General features: G+C 43.1%; 1 protein-coding gene across 1 annotated transcript in view; it reads right to left on the reverse strand.

Annotated features, from left to right (window-relative positions):
- Positions 1 to 5,363: 5,363 nt before the first annotated feature.
- rspo1 (R-spondin 1) overlaps positions 5,364 to 12,002 on the reverse strand; it is a 30,120-nt gene continuing 23,481 nt past the window's right edge. The window contains exon 6 of the mRNA XM_021595405.3: positions 5,364 to 7,178. Coding sequence (XP_021451080.2) covers positions 6,901 to 7,178 — 278 coding nt within the window. The 3' untranslated portion in view covers positions 5,364 to 6,900. The remainder of the gene's footprint in view (positions 7,179 to 12,002) is intronic.

The raw sequence follows: 12,002 nt of genomic DNA on the forward strand, positions 1-12,002 counted from the left end.
TTGTCGATGAGAGTTTGCATGGAGAACTGTGTTTTTTCCCACCCTGCGCTTTGAGTGACGACGTCAAAGCTTGTGTAGTTCTGTATTATAGCCACATTAGCGGCGAATTAGCATTTCATTTTTAGGGGATAATTACAGGCAAATACTGATAAGTTACCTTGTCCGAGAGAGATTTGCGCAATTATCAAACAGATCTTATATGAAGTAGTTCTAAAATCCCCTATGGAAAAATTAATGGTGGAAAACAATTGGAACAATTTCCGGATTTTACCGCTAGGTTTCATGAGTATTACGACTCATACTGTGATACTCAATTCACCAAGCATGGACTGATTCACTCACCCGTGAGGAGAACCATCCTACTGCAGTTTGAATTGGCCCTGCCATCATAATTTAGACCACATATTGTACGCATTTGCCTGTTGTCGTTTCTGAATTTTGTCTTACAGTCTAATGCATTTTATAGTTGAAGAACACCCACTACAGATACATGTGCTTGTTTGAGCATTGTCTCTCACTTGTCTCCCATGATCTATTCACTAAGTCCTGCAGTTTGAACTAGCCCTGCCGTTCTATTTTGGACATTGCCCCAGATGCTTTTGTCTGTTGTCTTTTTCTTCTTTTTTTGAAGAGCGTTGGGCCAGTAACTTAAAGTTTGCTTGTTTGAATCCGGAGCCGACTAGTTAAAAAAATCTGTTGACGTATCCTTGAGGAAGGCCCTTAACGCTAGTTCTTTAACCCTAGTTTCTTCTGTAAGTCGCTCTGGATAAGAGCGTCTGCTAAATGACAAATGTACTGTAGATACTCCAAATATTGCCTGAAACACCTTTGCTATTTGTCTCTGTACTCAATAAACGGTGAAACTATTTGTGATGGTGTTTTTTATTCGTACATACAGTACATTCAGGAAACGTACATTCTGGAAAAAATGTCTCACACTGTCATAGTTTGTAGAATAATGAAGGCAGGATTTTGGCACCTAACTTTTAGAAGGTTTGGTAGGAAAGGGAATCGTTTAAACCACCTAAATATACTCACATTCACTGAACATTTTGTATTTGAAGCTCAAACATTCATTTCCCAACTGCTGTTTCCATAATCCTGCAGGCTCTATCATTCTCCCATACCTTATTTTCCAATGCATCCAACATTATGCATGTCCCCCATGGTATTGGGCAGCTGCTCTTTCATAACCAGAGTTTGATTTCTGAACCAGATTAGTTATCTTATTGCAGAGCACATTTATACAACTGTTTTTAGAAAAACATTGTATTACAAGGTATGTCATATGTGTGGGCTATGTCTTGGCTAATATGCATCTGCAGCTTTTAAACCTCTCCATTCTAGCACACGTGACACACACACACACACATCTTTCCATCTGCATGTTTTTATTGGGTTTCTATGAAAAGTATATGATTGAATGTTTCTTTGAGCCTGCAGCTAGCTGCTTTAAATGAGACGTATAATCATGCCGAAACATGAGTCGACATTTGAATTCACTGACAGAGGTAGCTAACGAAACACAAGCTGATATTTACAGAAGCTGGCTAGGCTAGTCTGTGACATTGGCTAGCTTTCAATAAATTGGGTAAATGGTCAATGGAGTTACCTCTTCATGTGATCAAGACAATTCGTATTGCATGATTTAAAGTGATATTTATTTAAATGTATTTGCATATTTAAAGTGAACTCGAAAACAGATATTTATCTAATTTCAGACTGGGATCTAGCCAGCTGTATCTGTTCCTCTTCGTCAGAGTGCAGCTGGGTGTTTTCATGAGGCTGTGTTTATATCGCAGATAGAAGCAGGCCATAGGCTGCCTTCATCATACCCACGAGGGGTATGTACTGGAGTTTGATTGGTTTCAAGTTTAGTAGTTCGGCAAATTTGCCTGAACAGCCGAGTGTTGAAATGCAATTTAAAAAAAAAGATGTGCAAGAATTGAAGGTGCCAACAAATTTTATACTAAGAATGTTTTACTGTCACATACAAAAAATGTGCTACTCCCTCGATGGGGAACGATCAACTTCACGTTTTAAGGCTTCGGCCCACCATCTATAGTTTAATGTATAAAAATGCGGAGTTGGCCATTATTTTTGGCTACCATGGGTAGGAGAAGAGATCTCAATGACTTTGAAAGGGGGCTCTCAAAGGGGCATCGAGGGTTTAAAGTGTGTGTGTGTTTATGTCTCAGTTGCCAGATCTCAACCAAATTGAACACTTATGGGAGATTCTGAAGCAGCGTTTTCCACCACCATCACCAAAACATCAAATGATGGAACTTCTCATGGAAGAATGGTGTCGCATCCCTCCAATATAGTTCCAGACACTTGTAGAATCTATGCCAAGGCGCATTGAAGCTGTTCTAGCCCATGATGGCTCAAGGCCCTATTAAGACACTTTATGCTGGTGTTTCCTTTATTTTGGCAGTTACCTGTAGTGTAGATTTACTGTATCAATATTGATACAATATTGGTTTACCCCAAAGGGGGGCAGTATAGTACGTAAAGCAACGAGGATGTATTCAAGACTTTGGGGTTTTCAGTCTTCATCCCTTAGCATAAGTGACTCATCAACAATACAGGCCAACTGGCCTTATAGTCTCAATCGTAATTGTCGTCAGATACATATGTGGACGATGTAATGTTGTCAGTCAGTTTCTTCAGTCAATGAGAGTACTCGCTGTGAGTAGGGCTAAGGCATCGACATTGATGGCATTTAATGATCACAGACATTATGCTCTCTGTGATACTGTTTCTCAGCTTCAATGGCGTGGATTCCCTATCGATGGATGGCCATTTCAAAATCAAAAGTGTGGCCTGTCAGTCACTTTCTGGCTTGACACATTTCCAAATATATATTTTGGAGTAATCGAGGCCTCCCTTTGAATGTTTCCTCTGGCCCCTACTGGTCTACCTCTCAGATCTGTAGCCATGAGAGAGAGAGAGACTGTTGTGCTCCAGAGATGGAAACCATGGATCAGTGTAGACTCTGGGGGGAAGTCTCAGTGGGTTCATCTTAGGAGAGCTGGATGGAAGCCGCGAGCTCCACTGGATTTGGGGAGAGGCTTTGAATGGAGGACAGCAATGGGTAATTGGTAATAACAGTGTAAACCCTAATGTAGTGCACCGCTGTTGGAGTTGCTGCTGTGACTGAGCCTGTGACTAGCAGTGCAGTGGCCTCATGTGGCCCCAACCCCCTGGTCACCCCCACTGATAGGGGGATGGGGGCGGCAGTGGCTCAGAAAAGCCCCCGGTCGCTTGCTTTAGTCTATGGGAACTAACCATGGCTCCGGGGCCTATTTTTTCAGTGAATGATGAAAATGACAACAGGAAGGATTCCCATCTCTATTATTTGCAGGGGGTTGGTTTGGCAAGCAGGGCCTAATAGGGGTGACAGGTACAGTACAAACAAGGAAAAGTGAGCTAGCACAGACGTGGCGATGAGGTTTCACACACATAGAGACTGTGTCCTAAAAGCTAAGCAAAAGTAATGAGATCAAGTGTTTATGATCCTGGAAAAGCGAGGGCACCTATATACTCTTGAGACTTACCATCAATTTCTCTCCCTGGAAAGGACGGAGGGAGGGAGAGAGAAAAAAGAGAGTTGGAGCTTGAATGTGACGGAGAGCTCAGTCCCATGGAGTCGGAGTTGAGAATTTATGGTCAGGAAGAGGGATGAAAGTGTAATTTACAATCTAAACTCTACCGTTCCCCTGCCCCCCCCCCCCCCCCCCCCCCCCTCTTGTAATGAGAAACGGCTGTTTTTGTTGCACAGGGCGAAGGCCTGGTAGATTAGACCAGAGTAGACCCATCCCCCTGGCTATGACACATCATTAGTTTTTATTTCTGTCCCTGCTTTTACAGACCCTGCCCAGGCGCCAGCATTTGGCCCAGCGCTCGGAGACTGCCGCCCCACTTGCGCCAGCTGGGCCATTCCCGTTCCACCTCCCAAGATGGTCTCCCGTCACTCCCAGCGGCATGTAGCGCGGAAGCTGACTTCCCATGCTGTTGCTCCAAACCGCCATCACTGGATTAACCGGAATTCCCCAACCTGCCCCACATTTCAAGCTGTTTTCCCATGCTTCAATGGAAGAAATACAGTATTGTCTCCATATGGCCATTCACAGCCATTTTATACAGCTATGTTAACGGTCCAGCGTTGAATGTACCACCAACACAGCCCAGCATGATTATACTTTATATCAGTTTTGGGCAACTTTGGGGCCACAGCCTCAGAGCTGGCCCTAGCCTTTTGGGGGCCCGAAGTGAAATGTTGTTAGGGATCTCCCTCTTGACAGCGGAACTTTTTTTTCCTGCAATTTTACACATTTTGCCCGGGCCGTAGAGAAAATGTTGCAGTTTTTAAGCAAGTTTGCTGCAATGCTACAAATGTAGCCATAAGGTGGGAAAGATTTAGCAATTTTACAACCGATTTCATGCAATTCTACTCATTTTGCCATGGGGCAGAGAGATAAAATGTGCAATTTTACAGCAAATTTCCTACGATTGTACACATTTTGCCATACGGTGGAGAGAAATGTTTGCAATCCTTAATATATCTGAGTGAAAGTGACTAAGAAAATCAGTGGGGGCCCCCAATCGGTAATTCCACCATGATTATTACAAGTTTAGATAGCTGTCTAGACTAACTTACAAATCCAAAACATTTTAGCTGACATAGACTAATTGAGTGACTGTCAGTGACTGACATAACAAGAGAGAAAATGCTGATGCACAACCACATTTTGGAATTGCACCTTGTGTATTCTACTATTCTCACTCTCAACAGTAAATTGAGACTCGACTTGATTTCCCCTAAAACATTTTGGGAAATTGATCCCCAGGCCGTGGGCTGCCAGTTGCCCATCCCTGCCGTTGCTCTACTCTTATTGTGACACTGAATGAGATCAACCTTATAATGTTGACATAATAGAGCGGTTGGAGAGATTGACTGAGGGGACTGCGCAACGTTGTCAGATTTATATCATTTTAATTTGGGCTTGTGCATTGTGGTTCAGTTTTTATGGAGACATCACATGAGATTTGTGCACTTCCTACAGCAATGACAAACATATGCCGTGAATGTTGAGTTCCTCAGGTGCCGTCATTATACATTTAAAGAGCCTGTGAAAGGCCGTCTTTATATGTGTGTCAATTATTATGGTGACCGTATACTTACTGGTATAGTACACAAATACAGATCATATACAGGCCAACTACTGTACGTGTGACAAGTGAAAACCATTGAGAGACCACGGGAGAACAAAAAGGGAATGGAAACATGGATATGGAAAGACCACAGTAATATTTGATTGCACAGGAAGAGACTGACTACCATAAAATATACAATGATCATGCTTAGTGTGTCTGCCATGTTTACTGCATCTGCATTTTATTCAAGCTTTCACAGAAGTAATAAGATATACCAATGATATACTGATGTTGACATTTTCAGTACCACTATCCACAATACGAACGCATATTTAACGTATACCTTCTCACGAAGCTAATATTTTTTTTTGTTGGTGTAAAGCAAATAGACCCAGGGAAAGCTAAACAAAACGTGACAGCGGTTGCTCAAAGATTAGTGACAAATGGTACTAAAACGTTTGTCGCTCTTGTCGTATCAGGCTGACAAGTAGCTGTGTAATGCAATGATTCTTTCCACTGACAGAGGTGTATATAGTACAGAACACAGATATGTCGGACCCTGTTGCAAACATACATGATTACTGAGCAGCTGTCGAGGGTTTACATGTAACCAGAGCCATATGATTATGGAAATATTGATGCGTTGATATATAACTGTGCCTTTACAATGGTCTCTCTCATCGTCTATATCAAATTTCCCATTCTACCAGATTGATACGTACACACACACACATTAAGCTTACGTGCAGAAACACATACAATGTACCCACACCCACACAAGTATACATAGGCTTGTGTGACCACTACTTCACAAAAACATTTTGCTGAAATTTTGTAAAGATACAGACAGGCACGAATGCACACACAGACACACGCAGACATACACTCAGAACACACATACACAACGCACCCAGTTTTCAAATCTAAACTTTTTATGCTGAAGATACCAAAACATTATTCTACTTGAAATTAAGAACTAAGCTATTAAGTGGGTAACCTTTGTCTAACACCAGATCAGGATTTGAACTAAAGCCATCTAAACTTCCTCTATATTGTTGCTGGTTTGTTTTGGAGCGGATTCCCCTTCAAACCAAAAAAATTATTAAAATATGTTTTCCTTCAAAACCACACATTTGTTCCAGTGCCTTTCTTTTGTTTCATCAAAAAATATAATTAAAATAAAGAATCTTAATACTGTTCATTTTCTTTATATCACTTACAACAACATCTCCTTAGAAATATCTACTTGCTACCGTTCACAAAACATGAGTCAAGTCAACAATGAAAAATAGATTTTGAAAAGCACATCAGGGATTCTAATGGACTGAAGAGATCCTTGATCATTGTGAAGCCTCCATCTTGAAATGCTCATATTCATATTCAGTGTCTTCCACTGTTCAGCCACTGGGATCTCCATCTGCCAACTCTAAGATAAACCTGGGAGCGGTGAAATGAAACATGTTGACCCTACTGCAAGGCTTACAGTGGAACCCTCCACAGTGCACATTCCCCCTCTTCCCTCCAAGTCTGATAAGTCCAAGTCCTGTTCCTCATGTATTGCAGCAATCCTCCAGTTCTCTTACAGCATCTTCTAGAATGCATAGCAGCATTAATCCTTTTCTTCATCAGTTTGATATTGTCACCTCAGTCCACTGTCTGTCTCTTAATAATGGCCAATGCAGGTGGGTGTTGCCTAGTTTTTTGTCCCTCCTTGTCCCCACCAAGACCCAGCGTGACTAAAGCCTAGGCTACAGTGCTAGGGGTAAGGCTGGGCGTGGTGGTGGCCTGGTTTTGGCCCTTTTTCCTCCTGCCGCCTCCCTTGCCACCCTCTCTGCCTCCTTTCCCGCCCTCTTTGCCACCCTCTCTGCTTCCTTCTTTTCCTCCCTCTTTGGCCCCCTTCTTGCCACCCTCTTTGCCACCCTCTTTGCCACCCTCTTTGCCCTCGTGGCCATGGCCTCGGACGTTTTCTTTGTCTTGCCTCCTCTGCGGGTCTCGTCGCTCGCCCTTATTCTTATTCCCATCTGGATAGAGAGAGGAAAATAACAGATTGAAATGCATTATTACATGGACTACGACACCAAAATAACAGGGTAGTTGGGCTCAGCTTTTATAAACAGGGCTTTGATGGCTTTTGGTGTGTGTTTTAAGTACAGTAGAGTCAGAATTTGCTTGGTAGACCTTGACATTAGCCCATTAGCCCATATTCACAACATGTTTCTCAGTGGCATTGTGTGGATACCCCGGTTTCTAGCTTCCTAACAGGCCCTTTTAATACTGGCTAATTGCCGCTAAGCCCCAGACATGCAGCTCAGGATCCAGAGCCTTTCATAAATGCCACCATGATGCAACACAGTGCTGCATTGGGCTGACAGGAAACACACAGCAGTGCCATAACGACAGGCCGGAAAACAGTAATCAAGCCTTTGTGAGGAGTGTGGCCACGACTCCGAGCCGGAAACGTCTTAACACTCGCAGAGACAACGGCTGATGGAACTTAATAGTTCATGTAAACAGTTGGGAACCGGTCGAGGTGAGCTCCTTTCTGAACGTCTGCCTTCCCTCTCCACTCTACCTCCCCCCGCATCCTCGTCTTTCCCCTCCTCTTCCTCTCACTCTCGCTATAGGCTGTTGTCTGGACTTCCACCTGTCACACAGTTTAAGTGCATAATTGCTCCCTAAATACAAACATCCATTAAGAGTAGTTTTCCAGGAACTCGGGAAGGATTAAACAGAGGAATTAAAGTAAATCAACACTGTTGAAGTGGGGTGCAAGAGTCCTTCATGTCCTGTACATGCAGCTATAGATTGTTCAACATACGAGCACTCATTGACATCCTCTTGACATTGTTGATGTAAATTGCGCTATGCCACTACACCACTAAGCTACAATTACGTTGACACGTCGGAGCTCTCATGACAGCGTGTGTGTCTGTGTGTGTGTGTGTGTGTGCGTGTGTGTGTGTGTGTGGCTTGCTCGTGTGTTCGCGCGGGTGTGAACAACCTTTCACGCACATAAACGGGAATGGATGTTTGTGTCAGGTGTCAGACAGTGGTTGTTTATACTCGGCTGATGAGTGCTCCCACGATGAGAGGAAACTAGGAAGTTAGGCTGAGGAATGTTTGCTATGAACTTGTGTGTTGAGTCTCCATGTTCCCTAGAAACAGAGACTCAAAACACTCACTAAGGGGGCTGGAGAGCATTCGCTAAGGCTAACTGTTTGACAACAGGAGGCTCATGGAGCATTCTTGTTCGTTTGCTTTAATAATATAATATAATATTTAAGCAATAAGGCCCGGAAGGTGTGTGTTATATAGCCAATATACCACGGCTAAGGGCAGTTCTTATGCACAACGCAACGCAGAGTGCCCTGTCTACAGCCCTTAGCCTTGGTATATTGGCGATATACCACAAACCCTTATTGCTATTATAAACTGGTTATCAACGTAATTATAGCAGTCAAAATACATGTTTTGTCATACCTGTAGTATACGGTCTGATATACCATGGCTGTCAGCCAATCAGCAATTAGGGATTGAACCACCCAGTTAATAATTAAGCAATAAGGCACATGGGTGTGTGGTATATGGCCAATATACTGTACCATGGCTAAGGGCTGTTCTTATGCACAACGCAATGCGTCAAGCCCTGAATGCTGATTGGCTGACAGCCATGGTATATCAGAACATATACCACGGGTATGACAAAACAGTTATTTTTACTGCTCTAATTACGCTGGCAACCAGTTTATAATAGCAATAAGGCACGTCGGGAGTTTGTGATATATGGCCAATATACCATGGCTAAGGGTTGTGTCCAGGCACTCAGTGATGCGTTGTGCGTAAGAACAGCCCTTAGCCATGGTATATTGGACATATACAACACCTCCTCGTGTCTTATTGCTTAATTATATAACTGTTGTAATAGGCCTACGTCTATTTCCTCCATTCTGCACCACGTGCTCCTTTTAGCTTGTTTTCTATATTTGAGTGTATTTGAAAGTACGCACAGAAAAAAAGCCTTGTTATTACTCAAATTTGCTCCATAGACATGTATCTCAGTATAAACCAATGAAAATCTCTATTTGGCAGTAAACCTGCAAACATTTACGTATTTAATGGCACATATTTTGAATAAAGAGACCCCTGAAACTAAATGAGTTTCAATAAGCATTCCTATCATTTATTTAACGAGGACCTGGCAGGAGCACAGGTGTGCAGTATCTTTCCCTTTGTTTGGTAGAAAACAGGCAGAGGCAGACCCAATACAGTAGTCCACTAACTAGAAGTAGTTGATGTAACTTTTCTTGAGACACGAGGGGCCAAAGTCATTAAAGCATCTGTCACTGTAGGGCCCTATTGGCCAGTTGGCTCCTGACATTGGGGGCTGTGTCACATTTCTTAGGGGAGTGTTGACAAGACTTGATTTCTAGCTTTGTAAAGTATGCATGTGTTGCCTGCCTTGAGTAAATAAACAATTTCTGGGGGATTAATTTCTCCCGCTAATGAAAACAAAATGGAGACCATTTGAATTTGGAAGACATTTGTTTCTGTTTAGAGTAATGTGCTTTAGTCAGTGAACCTGGGGAGTTACAGTAAGGGCCATTTGTTGAGTGTGCACAGCAGGACCTGGGCTGATTCTCTCACTGTGTAAGGACTTAATTAGTCCTCTGACAAGCCCGCTAATGGATCGAGGGGGACTCCATCAATTTATGACAGCCATGATTGCAGCTCCACTCCATCCAAGCTAAACAACTGTGGCCTGACAAAGGCAATCACGCATTTAGCAAATTCTGTTTTCATGTGGGCCCATTTGTAAAAAGCTACAGGAAGAAAAAGGGAGAGCTTGGCCAAATCGACACAAAGCGTGAGATCTGCAGACCAGTAAATCACTTGTGTTATACAAGCACTGCCCCCTGTGTTTTTTTACAGCGGCCCCGTCGGCCAAGTCTTGCAGATGGATTCGCGGCCTCGCTAATTTAGCACATGGCAAGTTTTTTTAAGCACATGAAAAAGGGCTTAGACAAGGTCATGATAACCAGCGCTTATGAGTTAATTCACACGAGAAGAAAATGTATTTGTTATGTGCCTTGACAGGAGATCCTTACTCATTTTCACAACGGTGTATTCTGACACCAGAATAAGGAAAATAAGTTGAAGCTAATGGCTATCATCTCTCAAAGTCAAACTGTCAACATTTCACAAATGGAGTCACATCATACGTCTCAATCTCCTTCAAGATGCGGGTGACTCCTGAGTCCTGACACACTACACTCTGCTGTTCCAACACGGCATCCCGTTCCCTCATTTTCCCTCCTTTCACAACACTCGCTAAGTTTAGAAATTTGGCATCCGGCACTACACATTTATGGGTCAGTTTATAATATTTCACCGTTAATTATTCTTCTCAATCCGTGGTGGAAATTCTTTCCAGGATGCAGGCGTCATGCAGTGTAAATTTGCCTCTCATTTATCAAACAGTGCTGTCCAGTGTCCTGTCCAGTGTGAAGCAAGTCCACTCCTCCCTGAAGAATTACAAGCAAGAGCTCGTATATATCCTCCCTCGAAGGATTTCTTCATCTAATGTTGTATAATGCTGTTTCTGTGTGCATTTTTACGTACTCCATCTGTTACATATTTCATAACTGACTTGATTCTTCATTGATTCTTTACAATGGGTAAACTGACATTCGTTGAAAGCTGTTACTCAAAATAGTAGCAGCCCTGAAATCCAATAAGCGTACCACCCGCTCATAAAGTTTGAGAATATTGCTTGTTTACTGCACACTAAGTCCCTGTAAAGAAATGGAAGCTTCCAACTTTGATTCAACATGTACATGAATTAGCTGCCAAATAAAATATTCACATGGATTAAAACCAGGAATTACAGTGGGAAAATTAGGAGATAGAAACTGTGGCCAAATGGGCCCACCGTTGTCAGCCATACAAAACAACTCCTTTCACTTCAAATCAACATTAACAAATCCACTCCAAACCTTTCTCTACCTTTTTATTGGGTCGATCACAAAGCTAAGTATCCCAGCCATGCTGTTCAATAAAGGTTTGACTGGTCCGTTTTATTTTATAAGGCAGAGTTCATTAAAACCTACTGACCGGGCCTCCCAAGTGGCACAGCGGTCTAAGGCACTGCATTGCAGAGCTAGAGGCGTCACTACAGACCCAGGTTCCTTCCCTGGCTGTGCCACAACCGGCCGTGGCTGGGAGTCCCACAGGACGGCACACAATTAGTCCAGCGTCGTCCGGGTTGGGGAAGGGTTTGGCCAGGGGAGCTTTACTTGTCTCATCACGCTCTAGTGACACCTTGTGGCGGGCCGGGTTCCTGCAGGCTGACTCCCATCGCCAGTTGAATGGTGTTTCCTCCGACACATTGGTGAGGCTCGCTTCTGGGCTAAGCTGGTGGGTGTTTAGGAGCGCGGTTAGGCGGGTCATGTTTCGGAGGACGCATGACCACTTCGGCTCTCCCGAGACCATTGAGTAGTTGCAGCGATGAGACAAGATCGAAATTGGGGAGAAAAAGGGGGGTAAAATACAAAAATAATCAAATAAAAACACTTACTGACCAAAGGAGAGGCCTTTTGGTTTCTCAACTACTTGAATAAACTCCATCCTATAATATCAACTACAACTAGAAATGTGTTATGGGCCAAAGAACAACAACGGAGTAGTACTAATTACAGCATGATTAAGCTGTTATCAAATTGAGTGTTACCGGGCAGATTGCTAGCTTAGCAACATTAGCCAGCTCTGAAACAAGACGGCAGACGAATGATAAGAACTGTGTAAAACTCGCGCCTCGCAGAGCTTCAAAACAAACAGTCCAACTCCAG

The sequence above is a fragment of the Oncorhynchus mykiss genome, chromosome 3, assembly GCF_057628025.1.
Source record: "Oncorhynchus mykiss isolate SJ-2025 chromosome 3, ASM5762802v1, whole genome shotgun sequence".
Classification (NCBI taxonomy): Eukaryota; Metazoa; Chordata; class Actinopteri; order Salmoniformes; family Salmonidae; genus Oncorhynchus; species Oncorhynchus mykiss.